The sequence below is a fragment of the Odocoileus virginianus genome, chromosome 8 (assembly GCF_023699985.2).
Source record: "Odocoileus virginianus isolate 20LAN1187 ecotype Illinois chromosome 8, Ovbor_1.2, whole genome shotgun sequence".
Taxonomy (NCBI): domain Eukaryota; kingdom Metazoa; phylum Chordata; class Mammalia; order Artiodactyla; family Cervidae; genus Odocoileus; species Odocoileus virginianus.
Window position 1 is genome coordinate 33,466,309 of NC_069681.1, and position 25,156 is coordinate 33,491,464.

At 38.6% G+C, this 25,156-nt stretch overlaps 1 protein-coding gene across 1 annotated transcript in view; it reads right to left on the minus strand.

Annotated features, from left to right (window-relative positions):
• PCCA (propionyl-CoA carboxylase subunit alpha) overlaps nucleotides 1-25,156 on the minus strand; it is a 337,509-nt gene that overhangs the window by 160,603 nt on the left and 151,750 nt on the right. The window contains exons 13-16 of the mRNA XM_020898588.2: nucleotides 19,948-20,091; nucleotides 18,528-18,602; nucleotides 14,294-14,362; nucleotides 12,541-12,616 (exon numbers count right to left, since the gene is read on the minus strand). Coding sequence (XP_020754247.1) covers nucleotides 12,541-12,616; nucleotides 14,294-14,362; nucleotides 18,528-18,602; nucleotides 19,948-20,091 — 364 coding nt within the window. The remainder of the gene's footprint in view (nucleotides 1-12,540; nucleotides 12,617-14,293; nucleotides 14,363-18,527; nucleotides 18,603-19,947; nucleotides 20,092-25,156) is intronic.

Sequence of the window (25,156 nt, forward strand, 5' to 3'; positions counted from 1 at the left end):
TGCACAGTTTGCAGGCTAAATGAGAGACGCCTGTGAGATGGATTGATAATGTCTGAATCATTAGAATTCAGACTAGCAGGCAGATGAGAATGCACATATATCAGAATACAGAGATCGTGGAGGTGGACATTCACCTGAAGGAATCCAGAACAGAAAATGAAGCACAGACATGCAAGACTAATCCAACAAGTTTTGGAAAAAGCATGATCCTAGAGGGGGGACTGGAAAGGATACATGTTAGAAGATCAAGGTGTAGTAGTAACTTCATTTCTAAAATACAGTGTTCTTATACATACAGTGGGCTTCTCGGGTGGCGCTAGTGGTAAAGAACCCACCTGCCAGTACAGGAGATGCAAGAGACGTGGGGTCGATCCCTGGAAAGATCCCCAAAGAAGGACATGGCAACCCACTCTAGTATTCTTGCCTGGACAAGAATCTCATGGACAGAGAAGCCTGGAGAGCTACAGTCCTTGGTGTCGCAGAGAGTCCAACATGACAGAAGTGACTTAGCAGAAGCACATAAACACTTTAACAATTCAGAATGTTTTGATTTATAAGCTATTTTATGTAAATAGTAAATAACTTAGAAAGGCAGTCTCTCAGCAATTTTATCTTTTCTTCCTCCAGTTAAATAAAAACAATACTGTCTACTTTATATGCACCATATTCTGTATTTAAGCTTTACTGGCTTTTCTGTGATAGTCTCATGCTGGTATAAATTTTCTTTCCCTCTGTGAGGCCAATGCCAGAATTGTTGGCGCTGGGCTCTGTCTTCAGTAAAATACAACTTTCAGAAACAGTTAATGATAATCTGAACAAACTGATGCCAGTGATCAATTCAAGACCATGACACCTCCAAATTTAAAATGCATGCAGTTTTACAGGATAAATGATGTTGTACTTCAATCCCATATTCAAAGTTGAAAAAGAGGCGATTTTTTAAAATGTAACTCAAAGGAAACATCAGCAAATATTAATTTATGTTTTGGACATCAAAGAACAGAGCCGCTCAACCACACAAATGAAGCATGGACTTAAAAAAATTTTTCTACTTGATTAGTAAATAGAGCATGAAAACATACACTTTTACCTTGCTAATAGTGTTTTAGGGATGAAATTAATACACAAGAGCACTTTCCCTTTAATGTTCTCTGAATAAAATATCACACATTACTACGTAATATTACATATTACTAGTCATCATCTATTATCCTTTCCTAAGGAACAAGGCAAGACAAGGGTTAATGGCAGATAACCAAAATCCAGATCCCACAACTGACTGCTCCAAAAACTACTCTATATTAATTAATTCTAAAGTCAATTAAGGGACTAATAAACAATCAAATCTCAAAGCTCCAAAGATCAGATAAAGAATAAAAAGCACTCAACCCTAAAGGACAGCATGCATATTTGAAAGTTACCATTTTGTACTCAGTTTACTTTCCATGTTCCAATTAAGACAATGCCCGTTATACAAGCTGGTCCTGTTCAAACAATAAGCAGACAGTTGAGGTGCCCTCAGGCTTAGTTTTATAACTTTAACGATATTATTAATCACATACTCATAAAAATTATGACTGTGAGATGTGGACTGGGAATTGAGGATGACCTCTGCCAAAGTTCACGGGGTCCCATCTACATGGGAAATCATGACCAGGCCACAGAAGAGAGGACCCCCAGCAGCAGCCTTCTCCTGACTACCTGCTGCTTCCAAAACACGGGCCAGACATGAGCTGTACATGCTGCCAGGATCACACAGAGGCCAAAAGCCACTGCTTATTTCATGGGGGCTCAGAAATTAACTTTAACCAAATTACATCTTTGTTCTAAAGAAGCTTTATCCTAACAAAAGCTCACAATCGGCTCCAGGAAAAAAAAAATCATTTGAACAACTAAATAGTTATCAAACTAAATAGCAAACCACCCACTATTCCTCATAAAACAGTTTTCTAAGCCCTCAATCCTTTAGAATTAGTCAGATGAATGATATATAGTACATATCACAAATGGGTCTCCATTTTTTTTCCTTAAAGGTTAGCTTTGGGAGGAGGGCAGCACATGCTCCCCTTTACTTATTTTTTTTTTTAATCTCTCATTTTGGAATATTTTCAGAATTACAGAAAATTCACAAAAACAGTACAAAGAGCATATAGATCCTTTACCCAGATTCTCCAATGTTAACATCTGACCACCTTTATTTGTTTTGTCATTCATTGTTTCTCTCTTTAGGTATACACACACAATTTTTTTTTTTTTCTTAAACATTTGAGGCTAAGCTGCAGGTAAATACCTCTAAATATCTCAGGGCACATCTCCTAAAACCAAGCTGAGTCTCTCCTGCAATCACAGTACAATGACCAAATCTAAAAATTAACACTGACAACAGTATCATCATTTCATCTACAGACTTGATTCAAATTCCACCAGCTGTCCTATTTATGACCTTTTCTACAAAAGGAAAACATTTTTTTCCTGGTTCAGGAACTAATCCAGGATCACATGTTGCATTTAATTGTCATGTGTCCTTAGTTTCCTTTGATGTAGATAAGTTGATCCGTTTTTGTGTTTCTTGACCTTGACACTTTGGAAGAGCACAAGCCATTTGTACTGTACACTTTCTTTCAGTTTGGTTTGCCTGATGTTTCCTCATGATTATATTCATGTTACACATTTTTGGCCAGAATAGCACAGAAAGAATGTGGACTTTTCAGTGCATCAAACCGAGAGGCACAGGCTGCTGCTTTGTTCCATTACCAGTGATATTCATTTTAACCTTTTGGGCAAGTTTCAAGGTTTATCCATTTTAAAGGTACTATTTTTCCCATTTTAATTAATTAGTTATCATCTGAAGAGATATTATAAATTAAGCAAATACCTGTCTCTCATCATATTTTCATCCACTAATTTTAACATCAATCACTGATGATTCACCCAAACAATCTGGTGTTTGCCGAGTACTGAGTTTTCTACACTTATTAGTTTAAGATCTACCGTAAGGAAGGCTGTGAGCCCCACCCTCATTTACCTTTTCTATTTGTATCAGTATAAACTCATGGACTCTTCATTTCATGGATTTTAATCTATTCCTAGCATTATTCATTTTATTGCTAAGGTGTTCTGAGAATTACCAACAGAAGCCCCTGAAAGCTGGTTCCTGGGTCTTTTTTTCGTTTTTTTTTTTTTTGGCATATCCTCATTTCTTGAGCCACTTGATTACATTCTTATATAAGATCTCTTGTATAAGAGATCTTATATCTTATATAAGATCTCTCATCTTCTACTCTCTGCAAGCAGCCATTTTATCAAGGAGTGCAGGTTCCATTTATGGGAGGACGGTCTTCACAGAACAAGATCTGGGTGCTTGGTGTGCTCCTTGCTATGGGTGTCAGCGCTTCTGTGACCCTCTCAGCAGGACAGCAGGTTCTCAATCACTGAGCAAGGTTTTCCTTCAGGGGACATGTGGCAATGTCTGAAGTCCATGATTGTCATAACTGAGGAGATGGTACTGAAATTTAGTGGGACGAGGCCAAGGATGTTGATAAATACCCTACAATGCAGAGACAGGACAGCCCCACTCCACAACAAATATGTGTCTACCCCAGACCTCAGTGATGCTGACGTTGAGAAATCCTGAGCTAGCCAGTGCATATATACACACACAGAAAATTACAAATGCAGTAACACGTATTTATTTATTTTTCAATCTATGTCAAAAACTATGAAGTCATACTGAACTTCCAACTCAGCACTGCAGGGTTCATCCCACGCTTTTCCATTCCCACATCTGTAACTCCTTTCTCTGACAATGAGAAACTTGACTCCTCTTATCCACAATACATATATTTATTTCCTCAATCCCAGAATATACATCAACTGGTTTCAGAGCTGCTAACCCATGAACTAAGAAAAATAAACCTCCTAACTAGAGCTTAATGTTTGTTTAGACGTATTTTATCTCTACCTTGAGGGTATCCAGTAAAAATACTATTAAAAGTTATTTAGATTCGCTTTCCCCCTCTCTCTCCTTCAGCATGACTGTATTATTCATACAGCCCTGTCCATCTGTTTGCTTGGATTTCACTTTGAGTTTTCGCCCCAGAACATTAATGATTTTATATATTCATTTTTAAATATTAAGATGGATCTAAAGGTCAGAATTATACAAAAATGTATAATCAAAGAAGTCTTTCCCTTTCATCCTATGTACTAATACTATTTGCTGTCCCCTAATCATTTCCACCAGACCATCCCGCCACCTCCTAAAAAAAGAGTCATCTTACTAGTCCTAGCCTTGCATGTGTGTGTGTGTTTTCAAAACAGAGCAGATACATTTATATATTCTTATTTCTTCTAGCTGTCTGCCAATATCTACTTTCCCTTCCTTCCTTTAATAAGAGAAATGGTATGCTTTAGCCGAGGATATGGCCACCTTGCTATCAACTACATCTCCCATCTTCCGAGCACCTAGGTACGACCACCTAGGCTCACCCACAATAGGACAGGAGCAGAAATAGAGGGTACTTTCTGGGTTAGGCCCTGAAAATCAGTGAGCGTGAACTCCCCTGCTCCTGTTATCTTCCTGCTGAGCCTGGATGAGAGGCATGAAAAGCAGCTGCTGTGGGCCCTAAAATGAGAACCATCTGCTGTGATCCTGGAGTCACCTTACTGACCCTTGACACCTCCCTTCTCGACTGTTACCTGGGAGAGAAACTGAACTGTATCTTTCTCTGTATCTTTGATTCTATACCAACTACTTAGACTGACTTAACCATGAAAGGCCATCAGGTAGGGAGATGGTGCAAACCTGGAAATGCAGACAGCAGTGAAGCAGGAGACAGTGGTATAAACGAGGCCATGGGGTCCACGAAGAGGCAACGGGAAGACACTCGAGCAGGGGAGTGGTCTCTGGGTTTGTACTTTGTACACCAACCCACTAAAGCGCAGACTGGTGCGTGAACAAGGACTTGTGGAGAACCCACATAGGAAGCTACAGCACTCAGCCGTGACACTGAGCGTGGGCTTGGGACTCCAGGGCCAGAGGACAGGAAGTGGAATCAGAACTTACTGAGATGAAGTATACAGACCCTCAGAATGCATTTGAAACCTCTTTTCTGAGCCCAAGTGCTCACCGCTGTTACTCTCGGAACTCTGCATCCACCACCAGGAGGGCAAACTTCTCCGTGCATCCCTCATTCTCGGAACCTCAGAGGACTCAACTGCCCCCACCCTCCCCAAACACCCATGCCCTCTTTTCCAGGTTGGTCCACACCTGCTGAGACCACTGCTCTGGGATTGGTTCATCTACCGCAGACCCAGCATCTTCACGGGATGTTCCACTCACCTCCTTAGTGGCCAGTTGCTTAGTTGTGTCCAACTATGAAACCCTGTAGACTGTAGCCTGCCAGGCTCTTCTGTCCATAGAGTTTTCCAGGCAAGAATACTGGAGTGGATTGCCATTTCCTTCTACAACTCACTTCCTTGCATTACCTGAAATCCTCAATGCCCTCAGGGACCTCACTTCTCCTCAGGCGACCCTCACTGCCACTTCCAAAACATCACTTCTTCCAATCCTTGGAGAAGCTTCCATTTCCTCTAGGTTCATTTTATCTGGTCAGAGAAGCTTCTCAATTCTCTATCATCTCTCAGCATCCCTGGCACAATGCAATATTCACTAAAGAATTTACATTACCCAACTCTTGACCTTTCCTCTGATCCTTAGTCGTATGACCCATGCAGATGATCCATTCAACATTATCTCAGCTCAGTTCTTAAATAATCTATTCTTCCACTTCAGCCATCTAGTCCCACAATCACACTCTGAAATCGCCTAATGTTTAGTAACTGAGCCACTTTCAAAGTCACCAATTCAAAACACGTGGACATCACTGGCCAACTGTTACCCCCAACTTTCCAGCTTATTTCCCAAGTACGTTCCCTGGGCCAGTACTGAACCTCCAATCTGGAATGTGAGATGTTCTACCCCTGGCTCTTCTGAGAAGTTAATGTTATGACATAGAAAGAGAGCGAGAAAATAGAGATATAGCCACAAAAACTTGGAATGGACCACAATAGGGCTAAAAAAAAAAAAAAAAAAAAGCAGGTTAAAAAACACACTGTGGGGAACAACTGGGGACATTCCCATATGGACATTATATAATGTATATATAATATATATATATTTCAGTATGATGTATAAGTATTCTCTATGCTCATTCAAACATAAGTGAAGGACGGGAAGATTTTAACTAAATGTTTGCACTATGCATTACTCTCCAAACTGATTGGAGAGTTTCTCTATTTTAGTAATATATACAGCTATCACAATTGCACAATATTTTATTGTAAAGACTTGTCCATTGAGTGGACACTGAGGCTGGTCAAAACTCTGGCTACTACAAACAAGGCTGCTATAAATGTCTTTGTAAACGGCATCTCACAATTCAGTCTTTTAACACTACAGGGCAGATTCCGCAAAACGGAACAGTGAGATGAAAGGGCACCTACTTTTAACATCTAGTGCTAGATTATTTTCCCAAAAGACAATAGCAAGTTACAGACTTCAAGGATGCATGTCTCAGTGTGCCCATTGCCTTTACTTCTCCAACATGGTGAGTTCCTAGCCTTTTTAAAAATGTTGCTATTCTGAGGAGTCGTTTGAAGGAAGCACAAGTAAAATATTCTCAAGAGAGGCCCCTAGGAGTCCTAACGTACTCAACATTACTTTCAAAGGACAAAAAGGGAGAGGTGTAAAAAAGAAAGATACCCTCTTCTCCTCTGATATCCATTGTTTTGGCACCTATGAATTTATATTACACTTATCTTCTGTATTTTCCATCAAAGTACACTAGAAATTCTTTGAAATATAGACAGTATCTCTCTCTCTCTCTCATTCCTTCACCCAGTAAACAAATATTTATTAATCACCTATCATGCGTCAGGAACTGCTTAGCACTAGTAATACACAAGTGAACAAGATAAAAACACCACCAGTGCCCTCATGTACCTAATACTCTTAGGGGAAAATCCAACAGCAATTAACTGCAGAACCAATACTTTAATTACGGTTATGGTAAATGCTTTGAAAAAGAAGAAGAACACGGTGCAATGAAGGCATGTAACTCACTACACAGTACTAGGAATGGCCTAAAATGGGCTTTCAATATGGCTTACTAATGGTTTAAATACAGTTCACATAACACCAACTAATTGATAATGATTGATGACACACAGTTTTTAAACCTGTGGTTTTACAACTGTAATGAGAAGAGAAAGAAAAGAAGATGGGAACTAAATTTCCTGAACTCCATAAGCAAGCACCGTGCAAATACCGTCTACATTCCTAACGCCACTTCAGTTCAGTTCAGTTCAGTTGCTCAGTCATGTCCGACTCTGCAACCCCATGAACCACAGCACGGCAGGCCTCCTTGTCCATCACCAACTCCTGAAGTCCACCCAAACCCATGTCCATTGTGTCGGTGATGCCATCCAACCATCTCATCCTGTCGTCCCCATCTCCTCCTGCCCCCAATCCCTCCCAGCATCAGGGTCTTTTCAAATGAGTCAGCTCTTCGCATCAGGTGGCCAAAGTATTGGAGTTTCATCTTCAACATCAGTCCTTCCAGTGAACACCCAGGACTGATCTCCTTTAGGATGGACTGGTTGGATCTCCTTGCAGTCCAAGGGACTCTCAAGAGTCTTCTCCAACACCACAGTTCAAAAGCATCAATTCTTCTGCACTCAGCTTTCCTTATAGTCCAACTCTCACATCCATACATGACCACTGGAAAAACCATAGCCTTGACTAGATGGACCTTTGTTGGCAAAGTAATGTCTCTGCTTCTTAATATGCTATCTAGGTTGGTCATAACTTTCCTTCCAAGGAGTAAGCGTCTTTTAATTTCATGGTTGCAGTCACCATCTGCAGTGATTTTGGAGCCCAGAAAAGTAAAGTCTGACACTGTTTCCACTGCTTCCCCATCTATCTGCCATGAAGTGATGGGACCGGATGCCGTGATCTTAGTTTTCTGAATGTTGAGCTTTAAGCCAACTTTTTCACTCTCCTCTTTCACTTTCATCAAGAGGCTCTTTAGTTCTTCTTTGCTTTTTGCCATAAGGGTGGTGTCATCTGCATATCTGAAGTTATTGATATTTCTCCCAGCAATCTTGATTCCAGCTTGTGCTTCATCCAGCCCAGCGTTTCTCATGATGTACTCTGCATATAAGTTAAATAAGCAGGGTGACAATATACAGCCTTGACGTACTCCTTTTCCTATTTGGAACCAGTCTGTTGTTCTACGTCCAGTTCTAACTGTTGCTTCCTGACCTGCATACAGGTTTCTCAAGAGACAGGTCAGGTAGTCTGGTATTCCCATCTTCTTCAGAATTTTCTACAGTTTATTGTGATCCACACAAAGGCTTTGGCATAGTCAGTAAAGCAGAAATAGATGTTTTTCTGGGACTCTCTTGTTTTTTCGAAGATCCAGCGGATGTTGGCAATTTGATCTTTGGTTCCTCTGCCTTTTCTAAAACCAGCTTGAACATCTGGAAGTTCACGGTTCATGTATTGCTGAAGCCTGGCTTGGAGAATTTTGAGCATTACTTTATTAGTGTGTGACTAGTCCATAAGGCAGAGACTCATACCCCATTCCTTAAATGTAGACTGTGAGATTCACAGACACAGAACTCACATAGTTACTAAATGGTATCTAGGACACGGTGTGAATCCAGGCCTGTCTGATCTCCTTCTATTCCATCACAGTCAATCAAAGGTAGAAATTTCAGACTAAGCCTGGAAAAATGTATCTGCATAATAAAATATACTTTGCTTTACATGTGGTACATTTAAACTTCCAAGAATAGCAGTAAGCCTACTTTGTATTTAAGTCACTTAGTTTAAAAATATAGTAACTTCTATGCCTGCATATAAAGTATAGGAAGCAAATCAGTAGAAAACATGTTCATTTAAAAATAAAACATGAAGGACTTCCCTGGTGGTTCACTGGCCAAGAATCTGCCTGCCAATGCAGTCGACAGGGGTTTAATCTCTGGTCTGGAAAGATTTCACATGCCATGGGGCAACAAAGCCTGTGTGTCACAACTACTGAAGCCTACATGGTCTAGAGCTGGTGCTCTGAAACAAGGAAAAACCACCACGATGAGAAGCCCCTACACCACAACTAGAGAGTAGCCCCTGCTCACTGGCAACTAGAAAAAGCCCATGCACAGCAATGAAAACTCAGCTCAGTCAAAAAATAAATCAATTAAAAAATTAAACATGAAAATGTATTCTGTAAATATAAAAGAATATTCCTGTCAGAAGACAGCCATAGTGGGGGAAAAAAAACTTAGGTGAGACCAATACTAATTTAACATTTTGACAAACTGCCCATGTGCCATGCCACTGTTTTACAGTATCAAAGTTCAATAGAGATGTGATATGACAAACTATTCTTACTCAGACTGTTTTGACTTCATGAATTTACCATTCAAGCTCATTATAATGAAACCTAAATTACTTTGCCAACAAAGGTCCGTCTAGTCAAGGCTATGGTTTTTCCAGTAGTCATGTATGGATGTGAGAGTTGGACTGTAAAGAAAGCTGAGCACCAAAGAATTGATGCTTTTGAACTGTGGTGTTGGAGAAGACTCTTAAGAGTCCCTTGGAATGCAAGAAGATCCAACCAGTCCATCCTAAAGGAAATCAGTCTTGAATATTCATTGGAAGGACTGATGTTAAAGCTGAAACTCCAATGCTTTGGCCACCTGATGCAAGGAACTGACTCATTGGAAAAGACCCTGATGCTAGGAAAGATTGAGGGTGGGAGGAGAAGGGGACGACAGAGGATGAGATGGTTGGATGGCATCACTGACTCAATGGACCTGAGTTTGAGTAAACTCTGGGAGTTGGTGATGGACAGGGAGGCCTGGCATGCTGCGATTCATGGGGTCACAGAGAGTCGGACATGACTGAATGAACTGAACTGAAATTAACCACTATCTTAAAGAATCCGCCTGCCAATGCAGGACATACAGGTTCGATCCCTGGGTCAGGAAGATCCCTTGGAGAAGGAAATGGCAAACCACTCCAGTATTCTTGCTCGAGAAATCCCGTGGACAGAGGAGCCTGGCAGGCGACAGTCCAAGGGGTCTCAAAGAGTCAGGCGTGACTTACCAACTGAAACAACAAAAATAATTTAACAACCACAATAAAAAAATGCAATCATGGAGCAGGAATGCGGGTGTCAGGGGGAATATATAGAAAACTCATACAAATACTTTAAAGTCCTCTGGGAATAATCTTGCCAAGTACCTGGATTATGTCTATGTATCGCGTCTCTTGTGGCTCAGCTGGTCAAGAATCCACCTGCAATGTGGGAGACCTGGGCTCAATCCCTGGGTCATGAAGATCCCCTGGAGAAGGGAACAGCTACCCACCCCAGTATCCTAGCCTGGAATATTCCATGGATTCTATAGTCCATGGGGTTGCAAAGAGTTGGACACAACTGAGTGACTTTCACTTACTTATGTATAGTTAAACACATACAAACACACGCACACACGCAAATTGGATGTGTGTCTCAAACATGCACTAGGATAATTTTGCGGCAATATTATTTCTGTAGCACAACAGACCTCTCAAGGCTGACTTAACCGATGTACAGAGAAAATATGCATCTGCTGCTCATGGTAGAACACAGCAGAGTTGTAAAACCAGCAAACACTATACCATTGGGGCTAAAAAGGAGCTAGGAAAATAGCTAGAAAGAATGTGAAGGGAATTTTTCAAATTCTTAGAAGCTCTGAATATTGATGGCACTGTTAACAATAACATCTAGGTTCACTGGAGAGCTTTCCTTCTACAGATGGAGGTGAATCACCAGTACATGAGATTAGATACAATCACTGTCACTTACTAGCTAACAAATGGGAAGAAAAAAGGGTGACAGTAAAACGGAAGGGAGGGAAGACAGTTCTCCTGCTGAAATAAGAGAAAAGCTAGAAGAGAAAACATGAGCGTGAGTGATGGCTGCATGACTTATCAGCCAGCAGACGAAAATTAGCAGGGTAAAGTAGATGTGTAAAAACAGAGTCACTAAATTGTCCTGGGCTGCCACTGGACAGCTGTCCAGACTGTTCACGGCACAAAGGCACTTGGTCAAGGGGCAAAGTAAGGGTCTGACCCGCTCCACTGCCAAGCTGGGCTCCATCTCAGGGCTGGAGACACCCAGAGAACAGAGCACTTTCTCTAAGTCACAAGAAGTTGCAGTCACTTGTCAAGACATGACCGACAGGCTGTGTCCACTCCGATGGAGGTTTTCTGAAATTGTATGAAAGCTACACACGGGCTTGAGGAAGACTCCACCACCGTCACACTCCATCACCATTCCACCACTTCAGCATCCAAAATTCAGCCTCCTAGCCTCACTGCTATATAAAGTGAATCACCAGAAAAGAACCAAACTGTACAGCCAGTCTTTCTCATGGATGTTCTTGTGGCTGTCAAACACACTCAGTCGTGTCCAACTCTTTGTGGCCCCATGGACAGTAGCCCACCAGGCCCCTCTGTCCATGGAATTCTCCAGGTCAGAATACTGGAGCGGGTTGCCATTTCCTTCTGCAGGGGATCTTCCCAACCCAGGGATTAAATCTGGGTCTCCCGCATTGCAGGCAGACTCTTTACTGACTGAACCACTAGGGAAGACCAGTGCTACTACAGCTGAATGCCAGAGAAGATGAAGGATGTTCTTAGACCCACACAACTTATTCATAATGCAAAATGAACTCATCTTTCACACTTTAAATTTGATATGAAAGGCCATTACCCTGAAGTTGATGATAATTTATGTTAGGCTAAACTACAATGATCTTTTCATTACTAATGAAAGTTGCTAATAAAATTTAACCTGTAATTTACTCCTTAAAGGGAATAAGTATAACTTTAATTATTTAAATTTAATGGCTGCTCCTAATACCATTATCACCACACACCCTGAAGGCTTGCAGGATCACACTTGGTAATGCATTCTGTATGTACATGAGGTAAGAGAATGACATTTGCTAGAAAATATTTTATAATTTGTTCTAATTCAGAGAAGCAATTTGACTACTACTCCCATAGTAGTCAAAGAAGGGTCACTGTGTTTTAATCTCCATATGGTTTTAAGTTTCACACTCAAAACAATGCAAACAAAAAAACAAAGACAGTAAGACAGTAAGAGACAAAATTGGCTGTTGAACTGCACTTGACAATAAAGAGACTCCAGAATGAAGAGTGCTAAATGTTCATCCAGGAGAGGTCATAAGTGATAAGTTCAATTAAATAAGTTCATGTCAGATACAGATGTAAAGTATAGGATTGCTACAGAAAATGAAATGCATATTCTTAATTAGTATGTCAACTTAATCCAAGCTTTTCTTATTTCTACTTAAAACACGTAGTAAGCACACGTTCTGCTGAATTCTCTACTTAATAAACCTTCATGCTGTTTTCTAGTATGAGACTCCAGGTATAATAACATAACCTCAAGTGTTTGTTTTTACCTCGAATAACATAATTATCCAGGGCATCTTCCATTCTCTTTAGCGCTTCTGTTCTATCAGAACCATAGGTGATGAGCTAAAAGCAAACAAACAAACATTTACATAGACAGGCAGAGATCAATCTATCCATAAGTCAAACATCTCATCCTAGTAAAAGTCAAAATATTTCATAACACATTTTCAGAATATATTTTGAAATTTCATTCATTCAGTTGTTAGTACAAACTATGTCAATTAAGATTTTTTCAACTAAACAAATATCAGAAACCAGCTATTTCAGACTTTTCTCCTAGATTTCACTATCACAGAAAAGAGTTATTTGAGGTAAACCAAAATGTAACAAAAACAAGCATAAAAAAATCTGAAAGGAAAGCTATCAAAATTGTCAACATTTAGGATGGGATGAATATAAACATCCGGAATAGCAGAGGATTATTATTTTTCTCTCAAGTGTGACACCATGAATAGCTAATTTAACACATAAGAGAGCACAGAGGCAAAGGGTTCCTGTGTTAGAAAAACAGAAAATCTTACTGTTCTGTATGATTTAGGGCCTGTTTATGTGCACTAGACCTTATACAAATTGGCAATAGGAACTTAACTATTCATAAAATAATTTTCTGGTTATTATATGAGACAATCTGTAGTTTGCAAGTTTTTGGTACATTTAATTAGCTCTTCCATATCAAGCCAGGTTGAAAATTAATTTTCAGGTCATTTTTCTGAACAGCAAAATAATTTATCTAAAAATGAAACCATGTATCTATAATATTTTTATGTACTTTTTAATTTAATAGTATTTCTCTAACAAAACACCTAAAGTTTATTTTAACAATATTAGTGTAAAAACTTAAGTGAAAAAAGAAAAATGAAAAAATGGGTCATTTACTACAACTACATGAAAAAGCACACTTGGAAGGAAAAAAAACCATCTTAAGAAACAGGGTTGAGAATTCCCTCATGGTCCAGTGGTTGGAATTCAGTGTGCTTACGGCCAGGGCTTGGGGTCAATCCCTGGTTGGAGAACTAAGATCCCACAAACTGAGCAGCAAGGTTAAAAAAAAAAAAAGAAAGAAAGAAAGAAAGAAATAGGGGTTGCAACACAGGTCTATTACTTTAGAGAAAAAAAACAAAATATTCTAAATAAAACCCAGTTTGAACTACTAGAGTCAGAATTTTACATTCTGTAAGATTTAAACATGCTAAAGGATCTAAAATTTTAAATGGACTGATTAATTTATTCTGGAAAGTCAAATTTCAAAAAGACATTTCATAATCTTACATAAAATTTAATTATGCTAAGTCTACATAAGTAATTACTGATTCATAAAAACCGAAGCGACAAGGTGAAAAGTCCTCTGAACAAACACAGCCTATTACCTCAACTCCTTGATATCACCCCGTCATTCATACTTTCATCTCGGCAATGCTCACGACTGGTCAAGAAACAACGTAACTCCTTCTCTCTGTACTGGGCTAGCTTGCTGCCACTGGTTAGAGAAGTTTGTTACTGTGGGGCTTGGGGTGATGGTGTGATTGGACTGGGGAGCGGGGAGTGCTGGCAACTAACATGATGTTGAAATTTCTCTTAAAGAAAAGCTGCCCAGCTTTCACTTTTCCATCAGTGGCCCTAACTATGTGTTTAATTATGGCACATGATTCAGGTAAAGGCCCCGTTCCAGACTTTTTAATTATATATGTCCATTGTCATTTCAGAAGAAAACTGAAAGGAACCGTTAAGAGTCGAACTAACTTTTGAGATCATCGGATCATAATAAATGCTAATATCACTTCCTGGTTGAATGCCGCTGTCAACTCGGACCTGGGAGAAAGAAAAGAAAAGAGAGTTCACACTGTGAAGCTATTTTTCTAACAACAAATTTAATTTCCATGAGGCAGATGGATAATTTTAATCTCAAATAATACTTCTGCTTCCAGGAAGGAGAAAAACAATCTAAAAACATAGAGAGATCAAATTATCTTTATCTGTTATTACACAGTTCAATGTATATATTTTTGTTAATCCACTAAAGGAAGGAACTAAGGAAGAGCAAAAAATAAAACAAAACAAAAAAAACCTTCTCCATCACTATAGTGGGATGTGTTTGGAGCAATCTGAGGGTGTCTTCCAGCTGAAACAGAGCATGAGTCTTCTGGGCATTCCAGTGTGGTCCCCAGCCAAGCCAAGCATCAGAACTCGGAGCTCTGCTCATCAGCTCCATAGGAACGCTGGTCCTGTGGCTTTCATCTCCGTAACACTTTCCTTTTCTGCCTCACCCTCTCAACTGTAAAATGCTTTTTTTCTGTTACTGTCAGTCCCCTGAGAATTTAATGTTTACACAGCTTTTCTCACAGCTTTGCTTTGTAAGGACACAGCCCCAATTAGAGTTCCGATTTTGCCATTTTCATGGGAGGGGGAAAAAAAAGCACAAGTTCAAAATATTCTTTTGAAGAAGCTGATTGCTGTTAACCAGCCAACAAGTTAGTTAGTACATCGCTGAGTCTTGTTTTCATCTCCCTGTTTGATAACAGCAGTAAGGCACAAAGGTTAGCCATGTAAAACTTTCAAATGAGCAGTTGCTGAGGATGAAATATTTATTAAATTATTGTGCTGAAGTTTTGGAATCTGAAGTATTTAAAAGCTAATCAAAACAGTCAAGACAGTCAAGCATGTCCTAGGGGTCTTGAGGATAGAAGGATTTAATGGAAGCTGCTAGAACAGCAGGACTTTGATGCTCAACATGGTAAAGGGGTGGGAAGAGAAGAGGCAAATTCATGGAGCTCTTCACCTGTGGGAAGAAGCCTGCCTAATAAACAGCCGCTCATCTGTCTGCAGCAAGGCAGAAAAAGGTCAACACAGCGGCTGTTAGGCCTTTAATATTTTAATTTAGGCAATTATCAAGGGACCACATGTAGACCCTCTTGTCTAGGATATCCACATGAGAGTTCGATGATGGCTTTATTAAACGGTGACATCAAAAGATAAACCATGGTTTCATTCTCTTAAAAAAAAAATCATACTACTGTTATCTTCTTTGTAAGGTTTAGGAAGATAACATTAGCACAAACCCAGAGTGCTGTTATGTACATACTTGTAAAAGTGTCATGCAAAAATATATTTATATTTGCATTCACATTCATATAGAAAAACCTTCATTCTAAAGGAAAGTCATTCAGCACACTTAAAACATATATTTGGCTTTCTTATTTTCTGAAAACACACCTAAGGGCATAAGTTGAAGCTCTATGAAATTCACAGTGTTTATAAAAACTAGGAAAGAATTAATAGGGCAGCTGTAAAAGCAATAATATCATAATCTGCCTACTGGCCACATTTAAATGGCCCCAAAGTGACAACTGGTGGATCAAGTTACATAATAGAAAAGACATCTCGGAATCTGCATTTTTTAAATTTTAGTAGCAAAATGTTAAGGAGCTGATTTTACCAGTATGCATTATTTAAAATCATAGCATGCTTACTAAAGCTGTGTTTAAAATTGAGACTGGTACAAGTACTAAAACTTTTGACTTTAAACATATGCTACCATTTGCTACATAAACTGCTACAAAACTAGTGTGGAACCTTGATGTTCAATCCACTGGTAAAATAATAGATAATAAACAGCATTTATTACATTCTCTTATAGTTCATAACTTAAATTTTTAGTTACCTTGAATAACACCATCCTAAAAGTTAAGTTACCAAGGGCTCTTAGATACAACTGTGTCTTTATTATTTACTAAAATTATTATCAAAGAAGTTACATCATTTCCATTTAAAAATATATATGGTAAAATAAAGATGTATTACATATAATCAACAAATATCTTTGTAAAGCAAATTGGCATTTCCAATTTAAAACTGTAACAAAACATGAAAACTCTGATTTATAATTTACTGTTTATGCAGCTTTTTTCCAAGTGATAGTTTTTTAAAAAAGAGTTCTAATAATGAATTAAAATTCAAATTAAGTCTCCATTAAACAAAGCTTATCCCAAAAATACATTTTAGCTTTTGCACTAAAAGCTTTAAGAACAAAGTCAAGTGGAACCGAAACCAAACTTCTGAGCAGAACAAAGCTGTGGTCTGAAAATAACACATTTACAAAATATGGTCATCAAAGATAAGAAGAAACTCTTCACCTTTGCCACATAAGCAAACAGGAGACTTAGAGAATGTGAAAAGTACAAACCAAAAGTTAACTCTGAAGTAGGTATTCTTGTGACCAAAAAAGGTAAGTGCTGCAAAGGACCTCCAGAGTGCAATCTGATGGGGTTTAAGACAGCACGGAAGAAAACCCACCATTGCCACCAAAGCCCAAGCACCTGTGTGTGAGGCTCCACTCCTTGTTCGGAAACCTCGGGCATAATTTAAACATCTTTCTTCACACGCTGGACCCTGTGAACTACCAGCCAAGTCCTACCCTTCATTCTCAATTCACCTCGCCCCCTCAGCACAACTCCCAGCCCGCCATGCCTACCTGACAAGTGACAGCCCAATCTGATTAAATGCTTCCAAGGGAGGGGACTCGTGGGCCTCCATGACAGGCCAAAAGTGATCACCATGGAGATACATAATTACAGCTGTCAACGCATCTACTGTCCTGCTGACATCAAGTTGATTGCTCCCAGCAATAATGATAGACAAAGCTAGTGTGCACGCTCCCGCACCCAGTCACTTTATCTATTCCTTGGTCCATTTAGCTGACATGCAACATTCACACAAGCAAATAACAGCAGTAAGCAGAACATTTAAGGCATTTTAATTGTTTTTTCTTTCTATGGATGGCTCACAACTGCAAATGTTATTACATAAAACTCCTGCTGCAGCATTAATTGAAGAAAGATTTGGTGGGACAAAGACCGTAGGGGGTAGAGTTTGTCCATTATCACTTGTACTTTCAACAGGTCTCACGTTTGAAAATTGCAAATTGCAAAAACTTGCGAGGGCAAAATGTTTGACATCCTGTTAGCTGTTACAACATGGTGAAAACTTCTAACAACTCGAGTAATCATTATGAATTCTTATTTAATCCTTTTTTTGTTTGATTAAAAAAATGCTTAAGTATGTCCCTATGATACTTGTTTTCTCATCTGCCATTTAACGTCACACAATGCCTGTTAAATCTTTACAATTTTTTTTTTCTGCCTTCAGGCTTTGAACACAGCATGGAGTCTCCAAGCCTGGAAGGGGTCAAGTCCCTTTAGAAAGCACATGGGCAAAAACAATTCAAAAAGTGAAATAAATCATATATCCAATAACATCTTCAAATTCAGACTTCTTCCTGTAATCTTTCACCATCTTCATACCAGTAATCAAACAGAATAATCATATTCACAGATGGTACAGCCCTGTCAGCCAGTAGCTAACATAATGTCACATATATACACACTTATTACCTTGATTAACAGAAAGGGTACGTCCTTGTTCTTCTTATGCAAGAAAAATGATTTAAGTAACAGCCATTAAACACAGAAGTATAAATAAAGTGAACACTGATCACTTTTAACTGGTATACATACTATCTTCTTCTTAAAGTCCTCGACACATAATAGAATGAGGCACATTTTGTTTTCCTTAATCCATTTCAACTAACGACTTGATTTTGTGCTGGAATTTCTTGACATCTGACTATATAGGGGAAGCTGGATTAGATTTATTGAAGAGATTAAATTGTAATACAGGAAAGTCATTCCCCATTCTTTGGATGCCACAAACTTCTTCATTACAATTTTCAGAAGAACTGGGAACATCGGGAACTAACATTTATTTAGAAGCCAGTTGTCTCCAGACTTCCCTATTAGGTGAATTCTGACTTTCCTGCACATCATAAAGTACAAAATATTAAAAACAAAAAACTGTGATTCCCCATGAATTTCACTTGTCATTCAATTTACACCCTTTGGTGCTGACAAGCTTTAACATAAAAGTGTGACATAAACCAAGGTTCTAACCTCTCACTTGGTATCACAGCTTAATGACTTACACCAGGTAGACACATTGGCTCTTCATACTGAGACAGTCTCCCAACAGACGGCAAACCAAAAGACTTGTAGGGGTCCTGAAAGTTCAAAGAACAGGAAGCACAGCCTTTGAAATATAAATCAGCACAAGTAAGGTTAAATATTTATACAATGAAGAAGCATTTATGGGCCTATTTACCAAATCACAGATTTCAGAATATTATTGTCTTCTCCTCACTCTAGACAACTCAGAAGTGTATATAAAAAATCAAACAGAACTAAAAGCAGAATTTAGCCTGACCTTGATCATACTTTATTGAAACTGGTAAAATTCCAACTTTTTATAAATCTTCTTCGAATGCCTTGGGCAAAAATAAAATAACCTAGGCGTTACATCAAAACATACTCAAGTTTAGAACAACAAATGTAGTGCACTGAAGATATTTGTTTTTCTTACTCTCAAAACAGCTCACATATGGTAAAATCTGAGCATTCTGATTCTCCAAATAAAGACCTGAAAAGTAACTCTGCACATGCTTCTAGATACATGCTCCGTTTGTAAATATCTTAGATCATCAGAATAAATATTAAATAAGTTCAGTGTCATAACAATAGGGAAGAAAAAGAATACCACTCAAAATAAAATGCAAAGAAAAATAACTAAGCTGAGACCTATTTCTCAAGATCCTTGAAAAGCATTCCAAAACAAGGTCCAGGATTCTTAAACACAGATACTGCTAATTTGCTTTTTATTTTACAGACAGGCTTCAATGTCTAAAAGTAAAAGATAGCATAAATGTTTCCTTGCATTTTTGTTTTAGTCATTTGAGAGAAGCATTTTAAGATGCTGACTGCTTAATTATGTTGTTAATATAGTTATAAAATAATACTAAAGCACTGAACTGAGTTTATGAGTAAAATCCATAATTAAAATTATGAGCTAAGAGCTCTGCAGTTTAAATTTTAGTTGTGATTATTCATGTAAAATTATTAGGGGAAAAACTGTTAAAAAAAAATTAAATACCGAGTTAACAACTGACGTGCAACTAGGGCAGCTCTTTAACATACACACAGAAATAAATGCTACTGTTTATCTCAAATGTGGTTGAAAATAAGCAAACAAAACAAAATCCACGGTCCATTCAAGCACAAGAATATTGAACTAATGCTTTCTCGCTCCTTAAACTGATTAGCAGCTATTCTTCCATCCAGAAACAACACATGAAAATTAATTAAACTCAATCCTTTAAAACTATTTTGAGTTATGTCAAAATGATCTAACCTTTCTTTTTCTGGTTCAGCTCTGAATTACATAATCAAATACTTGACCCCAAGTTACAGGACGCTAACTTTACCTTGTTGTTTAGTTATACGTGGTCCCATGACTCGGGACACAAACACCACCCTTCCTCCCATCATCCCTCCTCCCAATGTTCGCTTTACCTCGGCATAAACTCGACATTCGACCGCCCAGCCATTGATGGGAATATCAGCTTGTTTGTGCCTAAGAGGGTAACCCTTGGCAACACGTATCATTTCTTGGACCAGGTCCAGGCCAGTGATGCATTCTGTGACGGGATGCTCAACCTGCAAGGCCAAGATCTGCCCATCAGTAGGTGTGGTGGTGGTGGTGGTCTAGCCACTAAGTCATATCTGACTCTTTTTTGACTCCATGGACTGCAGCCCACCAGGCTCCTCTGTACATGGGACTTCCCAGGCAAGAATACTAGAGTGAGCTGCCATTTCCTTCTCCAGGGGATCTTCCTGACTCAGGAATCAAACCCACATCTCCTGCATTGAAGGCAGATGCTTTACCGCTGAGCCACCAGGGAAGCTCCAACAGATGTAGGAAAAAGTAAATAAATAGAAATAAGCAGGGACAATGTCAACAATTTCTGGGCAAAATGAGTTTAATTATATTTAATCATAGTTAACTTGAAAACTAAGAGAATAAAATTAAAGCAGCGATACTATATAGTACAAAGCTGGGTAAGAAAAACTGACACCCCAAAAGTGTTTGTAAACTGTCTATACTACTTTTCCCAGTGTTTACTTTGATGGGGTCCAACCACGTTCAACACTTTTTTAATTTTATACTAATTCTTCACTGAAGATTACATATTTATAGCTACACTCCTCAATGTGGCTGATCATCAGCCTGTTCTGCTACACTTAGCACGGCATCCACAGAGGCAGCTTATGATTTTCCACAGCACTAGTCCAGCCTGAGTCTCACCCACTTGCATGCTTTCACTAACCTGTCCTGACAAGCAACCAGATTAGCGTACTCTTACATCAATGCAGTGTAGCAGAAAGGAGCAGATGGATCCTGCAGGTTGTTTTCCCTCCAGACCCATGTGGGGAGTGCTTAGCATGCACAATGGCAACACTGAGCCAGTGAAATCACTGCTCTCTCAGCAAATTGCTGATAACTGTTTTGGACGATGCTGTCGTGGGGATCCCTGGCCTTCCACCCTAGCACACGGGATGCACATGTACAGAAACATGCACAAACATACAGGGATACCAAAAGACACACCGTTATCAATCTGATCGATTGCTGACAAGATCCTAAACTTAACTGAGCTAAAATAAAGCCACTGAGGGCACTGGTAAAGGGCAGATCATCTCCCTTCCATCTAAAGCCTTGAATAAGTTTTGAGAATTTCAACTTTGCCACACTGGCTGCTTTGATACCAGTTTCCTTTCTCATACAAATTAAGCATGTTTTAAAAGCACTTCACTATAGTTTCTGTATCATGACATGTTATATTTCATACACTCTGACATGGGAAAAGGTCAATGAACAGACCAATTGTCTTTCCATCTTCAACTACACTAATTGAAGGACAGGATTTAGTCATTATAATAATCTTGAAGCTTATCATAAGCAGACAATGCCATGGTCTTTAAAAAAAAAAAAGCTTTGTAAAAATAAACAGATGGCATCCATAATTAGCTCTGTGTGTGTTATGAGTTTGTTTACAGTTTCAACAACATTTTAAGACATTTTGACATAATTTTAATGACAAATCATCACTAAAATAAGCATCTACCCTTTGTAAAATATATGCAACACTTAAGTAAAGATTTTATTAGATAGTTTAGAACCTATATTCTTGAAAGCAAAACATGGTTTTGAGAGAAACAAGGTTCTGTATGATAAATATAAGGAGAAAGGAACAAATGTAAAGCCATTCTGTTATTGCTCGAAATAAATTTCACGTGAGAATGCATCTTACCACCCTAACTATTCAACCTACTATGTGACCAAGGGCTTTTTATATCAATATTATCCACTACCTTTGTTAGGTAAGAAAACATTTTTTAAAAGCTCACAAAATGATTTAATTTCATCCTTCTATATCTATCGCTCAGAAAAGCACATACCATATACTAGACAAAGAAATACACACTGAAAGAATGAATGAAAGAGTAGCAAATTCAGAGTCATGTCTCTAGTAAGTGGTAGAGGCAGGGTTGGAATCTACATCCCTCCAGAAGTGATCCTGTTCTTTCTCATGGAAAAATGAATATGAAAGCATGTAGTAAAGATAAATAGCTAAACAATTATGTGCTATTATCTTTTATAAAATACATTATTATGAAAGTCTAAAGACCCAAATTCATTGTAAGGCTCTGTTACACCTTAGAAGACTTCCTTAAAACTGTATAGGAAAGAAGTTTATTAAACTTATATTGAATAGAATCTAAAATTGGACCCACTTTAACCCAATTTAGAGTTATATAACAGTAACACAACATTTTATAATCTTAGTGAGCCGCAATTATTACAAAATAAAATCAGCAGACAACTAAAATAATAACTACCTGTTAAAAACAAAATCATTAAAGAATTTTTTTAAAATATCCACTGAGGTTCAAGTACTGTTAAAATACACAAAAATAGTCTGACGTACCTAAATTTTTCAGATAACAGAAATATGTCTTTTTAAAGGAAAACACAGATTTAAACATTTTTAAGAGAAATCCTTCTAAATACATTTTAACAGAATTCCAAAGTTATTCAACAGGATATGTGAAGCATTTCCTTTAGACCTGGTATTATTATTATCATCAGGCATCTTATAACACTGATTAAATAACCATGTCTACCCCACATCCCTGAAAACTTAAAAATAGTTTCCCTGTGCAAGTTAAACTCAATGCTTAAGAACAGAGGTTACAAAGAGAAAAAATTGTCCCCACGTCAAAACGTAATTCATTAAATGTTTTAAAAATATCATTAAATAAAACAAAAAAGAAAGAAAAGGAAGGGAAGGAGGTAAAATCAATGGAAAATAAAGGTTAACTGAAACAAAAGGTTATAAGAAGGAAAAAAAGACTCAAACACTGGCTTCTGGTAAACCAACAGATTCATCATGTCCAACCTAGAACACCACATCCAACCTAGAATAAAAAACAACCTCTGAAAGTATGATGTTAATAAACATCTATTTTAAGGACTGCTGTCGGGGGCGGGGTGGGGGGCAGGACAAGGTTCCTGAGTAACTTCTATTTGGGAAACACCAAGTTAATCTAAGTTAAACAGGTTTTTACTTTTTTTTTAAAAAAAAAAACACATTAATCTGTAAATACGTCTCAGAACTCTCTGAAAGCAGACTGTACAGCATTTATTTAACCGTACACCTCCTCCATTTGCAGACAATCTTTATGGATTGAGAATTCCAAAGAACACACATTTAGAGACAATGCCTTAAACATTCAAAATACTGGGTAGGCCAAAATGGCTGTTTGGGTTTTTCTGGAACACTGTACAGAAAAACCTGAATGAAATTTCTGGCTAACTCATTACAAAACCCAATTCCCTTATGTGTCTCTGTCCTCACCAAACAAATTGTTGGTCTTCACCCATGAATTTCCTGCCCCAAAGAAATATGTGCTAGTTCCAAGAAACATATGAATGAAGGATCTTCCAGATAGTACAACTGTGCATTAGAGATTAATATACTGACATTCTAGTACATGAACCTTGGGGTTTGGTCAGCAAAATAAATACCTAGCTAAAAACGTGAGAGAGATGGAGAGAAAACATACAGATACACACACACACACACACACACACACACACACACAAGCCCAAAAAAAGAGTGAAAGCCGCTCAGTCGTGTCCGACTCTTTGTGATCTCATGGACTATACAGTCCATGGAATTCTCCAGGCCAGAACACTGGAGTGGGGAGCCTGTCCCTTCTCCAGCGGATCTTCCTGACCCAGGAATCGAACCAGGATCTCCTGCATTGCAGGCAGGTTCTTTAGCAACTGAGCTATGAGGGAAACCCATCCAAATCAGAATTTATTAATTCTCAAAGGCAAATTATTGACTGAGATGTATTTATCAAGTCAGTGCCACCTTGCAGGCTCTGCTGCTGTTGTTAGTTGCTAAGTCGTGTGTGACTCTGCAACTCGATGGACTGTAGCCTCCAGACTCCTCTGTCCATGGAATTTTCCAGGCAATAATACTGGAGTGGGGTGTTTTCCTCTCCAGGGGATCTTCCCGACTCAAGGATCAAATCTGCACCTCCTGCACTGGCAGGTGGATTCTTTACCACTGAGCCTCCTAGGAAGTCTCACAGGTTCTATCAAAAGCTTATAAATCAGCACTGGCAAAGCCAATTATGAATCTTGTTATGAATCTTTTATTCAAACAGGTACAAATGACAATCATCAAATGCCATGTTAACATACATAATCACACTCAAAATCTATGAGTATGTATAGTTATATATGCCTACATTAGATGGTCAGGGCCAGCCAGTTTTTTATAGATCTGCAAATTCACTTTAGTTGTCTTCTTGGTCACCATCAAACTGTCACTATTGTCAGTATTTGAGTCTAGATTTCTTGCCACTCCCTTAAATTTTTTGCTTCAAACGTATGTCCCCAAAAATATGAATAACTGAGCTTATCAAATGCAGTGGCAAAGTAAACCAAGTTTCACTTCACATGAGTACTTGATGTATCAAATTTCAATAGTAATAAACTTAGAAAAGCTAAATGTTTCTGGAATTGTGTTGTCATTATCTGCCTTTGTAAAAGTTATAATCATAAATTCTGCCACTGCCACTGTGATCTTTAGCTTTACTCCTCCTCAAATACCAACTGCGTGCCCGCATGCTAAGTCACTTCAGTCATGTATGACTCTTTGCGACCCTATAGACCATAGCCCACCAGGCTCCTATGTCCATGGGATTCTCCTGGCAAGAATATTAGAGTGGGTTGCCATGCCCGCCTCCAGGGGATCTTCCTGACACAGGGATCAAACCTGCATCTCTCAAGTCACCTGCATTGGCAGGCAGGCTCTTTACCACTAGCACCACCTGGGAAGTCCTAAATACCAATTAGGAAGTATCCAAAACTAGTGAAGGAAAGACAGATATTTCCAGAGTCCTAAAGTCCTAAAGTATCCACCTATAAAATACCTTCATTAATAACAAGGGGAGAAATGCTAACATTACGGTGGGAAAATCCAAGACATGCCACCTTAACCAAGCCACCACCACCAGTAATGGGATAAACAGACACTGCATGTCTCCTCTAATGTTCCTCACGGAAGAACACCATTTCTGTAATATGCATGCTGAATATGCAATGTCTGGATATACTCAAGAGAAAAAAGACAAACACAAAATG